Below are 9,739 nucleotides of genomic sequence, written 5' to 3'. Positions count from 1 at the left end.
TTGCGGGGAATCTAAAATGTACCTTAAAGATACAGTGGGTACGGAAAGTTTTCAGACCCCTTAAATGTTTCACTCTTTGTTATATTGCAGCCATTTGCTAAAATCATATAAGTTCATTTCTTCCCTCAATGTACACACAGCACCCCATATTGACAGAAAAAAACAGAATTGTTGAAAATGTTTTCACAGATTTGTTGAAAATGAAAAACTGAAACATCACACAGCCATAAGTATTCAGACCCTTTGCTGTGACACTCATTTAATTCGGGTGCTGTCCATTTCTTCTGATCATCCTTGAGATGGTTCTGCACCTTCATTGGAGTCCAGCTGTGTTTGATTATACTGATTGGACTTGATTAGGATAGCCACACACCCGTCTATATAAGACCTTATAGCTCACAGTGCATGTCAGAGCAAATGAGAATCATGAGGTCAAAGGAACTGCCTGAAGAACTCAGAGACAGAATTGTGGCAAGGCACAGATCTGTCCGGCCAAACTGAGCAATTGGGGGAGAAGAGCCTTGGTGAGAGAGTTAAAGAAGAACCCAAAGATCACTGTGGCTGAGCTCCAGAGATGCAGTCGGGAGATGGGAGAAAGTTCGAGAAAGTCAACCATCACTGCAGCCTTGCACCAGTCGGGGCTTTATGTCAGAGTGGCCTGACGGAAGCCTCTCCTTAGTGCAAGACACATGAAAGCCCGCACGGACTTTGCTAAAAAAAAAAAAAAAAAAAAAAACACCTGAAGAACTCCAAGATGGTGAGAAATATGATTCTCTGGTCTGATGAGACCAAGATAGAAATTGTTGGCCTTAATTCTAAGTGGCAAAAAAAAGTCAACCATCACTGCTGCCCTCCACCAGTCGGGGCTTTATGGCAGAGTGGCCCAACGGAAGCCTCTCCTCAGTGCAAGACATAAAAGCCCGCATGGAGTTTGCTTTAAAAAAAAAAATTTTTTTAAAACACCTGAAGGACTACGAGATGGTGAGAAATAAGATGCTCTGGTCTGATGAGACCAAGACAGAACCTTTTGGCCTTAATTCTAAGCGGTATGTGTGGAGAAAACAGGCACTGCTCACCACCTGTCCAATACAGTCCCAACAGTGAAGCATGGTGGTGGCAGCCATCATGCTGTGGGGGAGTTTTCCAGCTGCAGGGACAGGACAACTGGTTCCAAGCAAAGGAAAGATGAATGCAGCCAATTTCAGGGATATCCTGGATGAAAACCTTCTCCAAAGTGCTCAGCACCTCAGACTGGGCTGAAGGTTCACCTTCCAACATGACAATGACCCTAAGCACACAGCTAAAATAACAAAGGAGTGGCTTCAGAACAACTCCGCGACTGTTTTTGAATGGTCCAGACAGAGCCCGGACTTAAACCCAATCGAGCATCTCTGGAAAGATCTGAAAATGGCTGTCCACCACCGTTCACCCTCCAACCTGACAGAACTGGAGAGGCTCTGCAAGGAGGAATGGCAGAGCATCCCCAAATCCTGGTGTCAAAAAGTTGTTGCATCATTCCCAAAAAGACTCATGGCTGTATTAGCTCAAAACGGTGCTTCTACTAAATACTGAGCAAAGGGTCTGAATACTTATGGCTGTGTGATATTTCAGTTTTTGTTTTTTAATAAATCTGCACAAATTTAAACAATTCTGTGTTTTTCCTGTCAATATGGGGTGCTGTTTGTACAATAATGAGCGGGGGGGGGGGGGGTAGAACTTGAATTATTTTAGAAAATTGCTGCAAAATAACAAAGATTGAAACATTTAAGGGGGTCTGAATAATTTCCTTACCGACTGTATGCTCCAGCTGACCTTCGACCTGAGTCAGGAGAAGCACTATCGAAAATGGACAGATGCAGTATGAAAATCAACAGCTATTGTATGTCATGCGCTATCATGTCTGCCTAAAGATAATTTACATTTCAGCCTAGCCTCCACTTCAAGCTTGAGAAAACACGTAGCCGTTTTTGATGTAATCTCTGCCTGGTGAGCCTATTGTGTAAACAGACAAAGGTAAATTGAGACAATTTATTGTTGCTGAATTTTCCTGAATTTGTTTTTTTATAAAGATTTTATTTATATATTTTTTTTGTTAAAACAATATTATTGGGAAATATCAGGTGGTTCGGCACCCCATACTCCCAAAGCACCCCCACAGGACTCCCCGAGGGACACGGTCGAACGCCTTCTCCAAGTCCACAAAACACATGTAGATTGATTGGGCACATGTAGACTGGTTTGGCGAACTCCCATGCACCCTCGAGGATCCTGCCGAGGGTGTAGAGCTGGTCCACTGTTCCACGGCCAGGAGGAAAACCACACTGCTCCTCCTGAATCTGAGATTCGACCCTCCTCTCCAGCACCCCTGAATAGACCTTACCAGGGAGGCTGAGGAGTGTGATCCCCCTGTAGTTGGAACACACCCGCCGGTCCCCCTTCTTAAAAAGGGGGGCCACCACCCCAGTCCGCCAATCCAGAGGCACTGTCCCCGATGTCCACGCGATGTTGCAGAGGTGTGTCAACCAGGACAGCTCCACAACATCCGGAGCCTTTAGGAACTCTGGGCGAATCTCATCCACCCCCGGGGCCTTGCCACAGAGGAGCTTTTTAACCACCTCTGTGACCTCAACCCCAGAGATAGGAGAGCCAGCCTCAGAGAACTCTGACTCTGCTTCCTCAAGGGAAGGCATGTCAGTGGAATTGAGGAGGTCTTCGAAGTATTCTCCCCACCGATTCACAAAGTCCCGAGTCGAGGTCAGCAGCGCCCCATCCCCACTGTACACAGTGTTGATGGTGCACTGCGTCCGGATGGTGGAACCGAACCACCTAATACGGGCTGTTCGGTCCCTGTACGACAGGAGTCAGAGTTTGGTCCGCATTGCCGGCACCAGGTCGGACTCTTTTCCGGTGAGGGTTGGACTCCGCCAAGGCTGCCCTTTGTCACCGATTCTATTCATAACCTTTATGGACAGAATTTCAAGTTGGAGCCGAGGCGTAGAGGGGGTCCGGTTTGGTGGCCTCAGAATTGCAGTCTGTGCTTTTTGCAGATGATGTGGTTCTGTTGGCTTCATCAAGCCGTGACCTCCAACTCTCACTAGAGCGGTTCGCAGCCGAGTGTGAAGCGGCTGGGATTAAAATCAGCACCTCCAAATCTGAGACCATGGTCCTCAGTCGGATAAGGGTAGAGTTCCCTCTACGGGTCGGGGATGAGATCCTGCCCCAAGTGGAGGAGTTCAAGTGTTTTGGGGTCCTGTTCACGAGTTAGGGAAGAATGTAACGGGAGATCGACAGGCGGATCGGTGCGGCGTCTGCAGTGACGTTGTGGTAAAGAAGGAGCAAAGCCGAAAGGCGAAGCTCTCAATTTACTAGCTGAACTATGTTCCTACCCTCACCTATGGTCACGAGCTGTGGGTCATGACCGAAAGAACAAGATCCCGGATACAAGCGGCCGAAATGAGTTTCCTCCGCAGGGTGTCCGGGCTCTCCCTTAGAGATAGGGTGAGAAGCTCGGTCCTCTGGGAGGGGATCAGAGTAGAGCTGCTGCTCCTCTGCATTGAGAGGAGCCAGATGAGGTGGCTCGGGCATCTTTTTAGGATGCCTCCCGGACGCCTCCCTGGTGAGGTGTTCCGGACACGTCCCACCAGGAGGAGTCCCCGGGGACGACCCAGGACACGCTGGAGAGACTATGTCTCTCGGCTGGCCTCGGAACGCCTCGGGATCCCCTCGGAGGAGCTAGAGGAAGTGGTTGGGGAGAGGGAATTCTGGGCTTCCTTGCTGAGGCTGCTGCCCCTGCGACCCGACCTCGGATAAGCGGAAGACAATGGATGGATGGATGGATGGATCTGAAGATGCACATTGCTATTTCATATTTGTCTATTTGATGTCCATGCTCTGATAAAATGCACTGACTACTTATGTAATTGTATCGGGTAGGCCTACTCGTGAAGCTGCTGATACCAGCCACCCATACTTACAGCAAAAATCTGACATCAAGTAAGTCCTCCTTGCCAGTAGTTGGCGCTACAACGTGGCGATTCGATAGAAAGAAAGAGGTCTTTTTTTCACTATTATCTGTGATTGTGTCAATTGAAATTTTGTGTATAAAAAGTATGAGTGGTATCAGTACCGGTATTGGTGAATACTTAATAGTGAATACTCAGACTGGTATCGGTCTGAAAAAAAAAAAGTGGTATCGAGCATCCTAGTCATAATATTCTAAAGTATCAGTAACAGTACTTATTTGAATACAATGTTTGGCTGCTCTACCCACCTCTGCTCATTAAGCCACTACACTTACAGGGGGGGGGGGTTGAATAATAATAATTACAATGGCTCAATTTAACCCGGTCCATGTCCAATGAGAGTCCAGTATTCAAGCTAGAAATGATGTCACCTGCTAGTCAGACAAATCAGATGACATCACCAGCGATGTGGCCGTGATGTCACCGACGGACCTAAACGTGCTGAGCTCTGACTGAAAGGCTCCAAAAACATTTGAAAGTGTTTGATTTAACGATTCATGACCACAATCCAAACTGAAGGACTCTGCATTAACATACAAACAGCGGGAGGTCGCTTGAGCGTGCGATCCAAAGAATGTCCAGCCTGTGGGATGTACTCTACAAACCGACGCAGTTCACCTGGAATGTCAAACAAAAAGTCAACAGGCTTCCAGGCATGTCGAAAGTGAAGCAGATCGCGTATATATCCGACCCCAAGCGTTTTACTTCAAATGTGAAGGCAAAGGTGAAGAAAGTAGCTGTGTTTTCCCACCTGAATGAAAACCTATCGATATACAAATGGAGGGCGATTGCATCCACTTGTAGGACTCAACTGTGGGGATGGCTTCAACATCTACACCGAAGAATCTGACCTTCACGTCTAAGATAGAGGCGCGTGCAGCAATAGCCAACGTCGGGGAGATTGCTTTTGAGTTGGCTTCAATGTCTCAACTAACTAGAAGGATGCTTGCTTTCAAAGTGGGGGCAAAATGTAGCCGGGAGCTTCAGTTCAATACAAAGAAATAGATTGCCACCCAAAAACAACTTGACCTGAATTTCGGACGTTGCATCCTTAATTGTTCATCTTCAAACGTACCGATCTGACTTTTGACTTTGTCGGACTGTTTGGTATTAAATGATGTCACAATGGAATAAAATGTATACATGTGACTTGAGACTTCAGTTTCCTCCTGTGCCACAAGAGTAAACATCACCTTTGAGATTTACTCATTTCATAAAAAAAAGTTTTCCATTCAACTTCATATTGGTTGTAGTAAATGAATGTTATGATGTTAGAAATGCATATTGGTCAAGCTCCCACACTTTTTTTTTTTTTTTTTTTTTTTTTACATCCATGCAAATAGCAATATTTGGGAGCTTGCAGACAGGGTGGACAATGACAGGGTGGACATTTTTGGCTAACATGAGTAATATACAGTATGAGCACACTTAGCAACATGATTCAGTCAGCAAGCAAAAGAATTCTGAAATGTTTTTATATCTATGACATGGTGGACATGTTAAACTTGACAATATCCAACTACACACACGATATGAGGAAAATTACAAAACTTAAGTGTAAATATGTATTCTGCAACTATCTACTGTTTCAGCCTCCACTGCAGAAAGACAAAATGATGGTAGTGATGTCACCGAAAATATGTGTTCTTAAAGCAGTTACCTCATCATGAGAGGGTGTACAGCACTTTCAGGGACATGCGCAAAATGTTCAGTATTATTTTCAACTGAACTGCTCTTGAAATGTTATGTCTATTTCCAGTTTGTCGGAATGGAAAGTGTCAAGCAGTGGCTACGTAACTTGGCAGAGAGGTGCCAGTTCTGCCCAAGGTAAGTGGATTGGCCCCAGAGTTCCCTCAGAAACGCATTCACTCCTGCTGTAATCTGCATGTCGGATTAAAGACGGCCTACCACACGGAATCCCCGTTGGCGGAAACCATTCAAGAGTTTGACTGAAAAGTATGCCCTGACAGAACTCTATCAAATGAATTAGAAACATACTTCTTCCCAACAGTGCTTTAGAAAACATTTCAAACAATGATGTAGAAAACTTCTGTTTATTAATAAGTGCTTGAATCAAATACGTCATTCAGAATACATCCTGGTAATGCCATGAGTACAAAAAAAAAAAAGGTGGAAGTGCTAGTGTGCACGCTTTCACTTCATACTGTTTGTAAAAGCTCAGAAGCATTTTTATTTTTCAGTGTATCTTAACTGCCGTTTTTTATTTTTGTATTTTTTTTTTTTAACTGCAGGCATTTAACCAGAATGTTGTTGTTGTTTTTTTCTTTTTTTCAATGTACACTTATCCTTCTATCGTCATCCCATTATGGAAAACGGGGCACAAATAGTCAGGCAATTAATCTGAGGGCCGAGCTAGAACCGGGGCTAAAAGAGTGCAGGTGGTGTATAAATAGGCGATCGATGGCACTTCGGTCCTCCGGTTGATTGGATCAGTGAGCCGCTCTGTGATTGGCTGCCCGCCACGTCACTCACGAGGCTTGCACGAGCCGAGGACCAATCGCGGTGTGAGCAAAGCGTCGGACGCAGTCTTTGTCGAACGTTGTCAGCTATCGCTTCGGGAGCCACGTCGAGCGTGTTCATGGATTCCATCGCGTCGTGGTGACTCTCCGTGATATTTTTTCGTCCCCCTCGCCCCAGCCGAAGCGTCACTTCCCACCTCCGCGGCTCCCTTCTCGTCCCGCGCGGCCATGGGCACCGTCCTCTCCATCTCCCCTGCCACCAAGAAGGCCATGGACGCCGACGACGGCGCCAAGGGCGACAAGAGCCTCAAGCGGCCCTCCATGTTCGTGTCGCTGTCGTGGAAGAAGCTGGTGGCCAGTTCGGCGAAGAAGAAGGTGACCCCCAACCCGAACCCGCCGTGCGCTCCGCAGGTGGCCCAGCGCAATAGCGAGAACCTGCGGAAAACGCTGCAAGGCGACGAGCGCAAGCCGCGAGCCCCCATCCCCGTGCCGGTACCCACGGTGCCCACGCAGAGCAACAAGCAAGCGGCGGTGCCCAAGCGAGGCGGCAGCCCGTCTGCGGTGTCCCCGAGGCGGATAGTGATCCAGGCTTCCACCGGGGAGCTGCTGCGCTGCTTGGGGGACTTCGTGTGCCGCCGTTGCTACAAGCTGAAGGAGCTGAACAGCGGCGAGGTGATCCTGTGGTTCCGCAACATCGACCGGACTCTGTTGCTGCAAGGCTGGCAGGACCAGGGCTTCATCACGCCGGCCAACGTGGTCTTCGTGTACCTGCTGTGCGAGGCCACGCTCGACGAGAGCCTGGCCAGCCCGGCCGAGCTGCAGGGCGCCTTCCAGACCTGCTTGTACCTGGCCTACTCGTACATGGGCAACGAGATCTCGTACCCGCTCAAGCCCTTCATGATGGAGGCCAACAAGGACGCGTTCTGGGACACCTCGCTGGGCATCATCGAGCGGCTCAGCGGCAAAATGCTGCAGCTCAACGCGGACCCGCACTTCTTCACCGAGGTCTTCCAGGAGCTCAAGAGCCAGCGGGACTGCAGCGAGCCCAACCTGGACCGCTGACGTGCAGCGTGGCCCGCGCTTGCCGAACACTAATACGACAAAAATAATAATCAGAAGAAGTCAAGATCACTGGAGAACGGCTTTGAATGTAAAGGCCAATCCTAAAGGCTGGATATTGCTAATATATCAATGCGACGTTAGGGTCTTTAGACAGCAGGAGAATTGACTACTCGTGCATGCCATCAATGTTGTATCGTCCTCCCTTTCTTTTTCTTTCTTTTTTTTTTTTTTTTTTTTTTTTTTTTTAAGTTAGGTACGTACATTGAAATGCTAATTTCGTTCATGATTCGCACGCTTTCTGGCGCAAGCGGTGCTCGAGGACCAGTAGAGACCAAGAGATTGTGGTTCAAGTGCGCGTTCAGGCTGAGCTGTCCAAGGTGCTGACCTGTGCAGCTTTTTTTTTTTTTTTTTTTTTTTTCCACCCTCTGCTTCAGTGGCACCTTGAGATTCGAGTTTAATTCATTCCTTCATACATTTGACTCTCAAATCAGCTTTCCCCATTGAAATGAATGGAAACGCCCCAGCTTCCCCCCAAAAAATACAGCAAAGATTTTTGTAATGTGGTTTTTAATAAAGAAAATAGCCCTCTATATATTAATGTGCAATAATAAAAAATAAGAGTAATAACAATTAAATAGAATGGAAATAATTAAACAGGATAGGAGCTCCTTCTAGTGTGCAGACACAAACGAAAAAGTGTACTTTCACAGTGACTATGACTCAGTAATATGCAGTAACATTAGTTGTTTTTTCACAGAGGATAAAGAATATACATGCTTAATTATTGTGATATTGTCTGTCTACACGTGTCGCTCCACCATTTGTGTTAGAATATCCATTGATTAAAGGGTTTACGCCAGTGCGACTGTCAATGCTAAATGTTAGCCCATCAATGGCGTTTTTTTTTTTTTCAATATGTGTTAGCGTTAAGATAGCAGGGGGTCTTCATCATGCAAAGTTGTTTGGTTGTTTTAAATACACGTTTAATTTTCTTTGTGTTGCGTTTAGTTTGGCAATAACCTTCACCGCTCGTGTTGCAAGTTCGCACTTGCAGGTCAAAGCAGAAAAAAAAAAAAAAACATTAAGACGTATCTCAAGGCACCACTGTATTTGGAGCCACAACATAGTGATTGAGAAATCCAACCCAATGCACTCACTCCCAGTGCATAAGACTAAGCCTTGTAAATTGAGTTACCTACTACTTAGCACAGTATAATTTTTAAATTATTCTCAGCCCCCTGTCTGGAGGACACTACACACATTGATATTTCCCCTTGGATATTACAATGTTAAAATGTGAAAAAGCCACACTGCTGCGTGGCAATTTTCATGCATGGTAGACATTTAAATGTCATTTGAGGGGAATCGACATAAGGGGATGATTTAATCCATACAAGGTGAGGAAGGTGTGCGTCTTAGTGGTCTATGATATATTGCAGCTGATTTTATGTGTGTGTGTGTATACTGTGGTGCCTTGAGATAAGAGTTTAATTTGTTCCATTTTTTTTCATAAGAAAAACATTGCACTTTCCAAGTATTGTTCTGTATAAAAACGCTTCAATATCATTTGCTCTACACATACAGTAACCCGCAAAAGCGGAAAATGTGAGCACAAAACACGACTGTACCTAATGTTTTGTCCTCCCTTGTTCTTCTTTGGTGGGGCTTACTGGCAATTGGCACACCATCTTAATGGGGCATTAGCGCCACCAACTTATATTGTCCGTCCACTGAAAGTAAACCAATGTGAATTGATGGTGGCTGGGTGTTATGAAGCTTGCTTCTACCATCTAGCAGTGGGGGTCTGAAGCGCACTTGAATCTCAAGACAACAAAATTGGGTAAATTGTTCAAGTCAAGGCGCTCGTATCTCAAGGCACCGCTGTACTGAAAGGAATGTATTTTTCCGTTTGCCAAGAAAATACTTGGACAATCTCATATGTGCCAACTGTTTCATTATCTTTGCCTGCTACAATATGGTTTACGTCATATTTTCCATTTTAATATTTTATTTGTGGGCCAAGCTTAACAAAAACACAAGAACGCCCTTTTTTTAGACTGACTGTATGTAAATAGTGAATGTGAGTCATGTATCATTTGCACATTTGTTTTCGGTTTATATGAACTAAAGTATCACATGCCTCTGAAAGCAACTTTATACTGTACATGGACAACA

At 45.8% G+C, this 9,739-nt stretch overlaps 1 protein-coding gene across 1 annotated transcript; it reads left to right on the top strand.

Annotated features, from left to right (window-relative positions):
* The first annotated feature begins 6,568 nt into the window (after nt 1–6,568).
* Nucleotides 6,569–7,772, top strand: cdk5r2b (cyclin dependent kinase 5, regulatory subunit 2b (p39)). Its single transcript, XM_061692236.1, has one exon. The coding sequence runs from the start codon at nt 6,731–6,733 to the stop codon at nt 7,562–7,564; it is 834 nt and encodes a 277-aa protein (XP_061548220.1). The 5' UTR covers nt 6,569–6,730; the 3' UTR covers nt 7,565–7,772.
* The last annotated feature ends 1,967 nt before the right edge of the window (nt 7,773–9,739 follow it).

Source organism: Phycodurus eques, chromosome 12, assembly GCF_024500275.1.
Source record: "Phycodurus eques isolate BA_2022a chromosome 12, UOR_Pequ_1.1, whole genome shotgun sequence".
Taxonomy (NCBI): domain Eukaryota; kingdom Metazoa; phylum Chordata; class Actinopteri; order Syngnathiformes; family Syngnathidae; genus Phycodurus; species Phycodurus eques.
The sequence above is the reverse complement of the archived record's forward strand: the minus strand, read 5'-3'. Positions and strand labels throughout refer to the sequence as shown.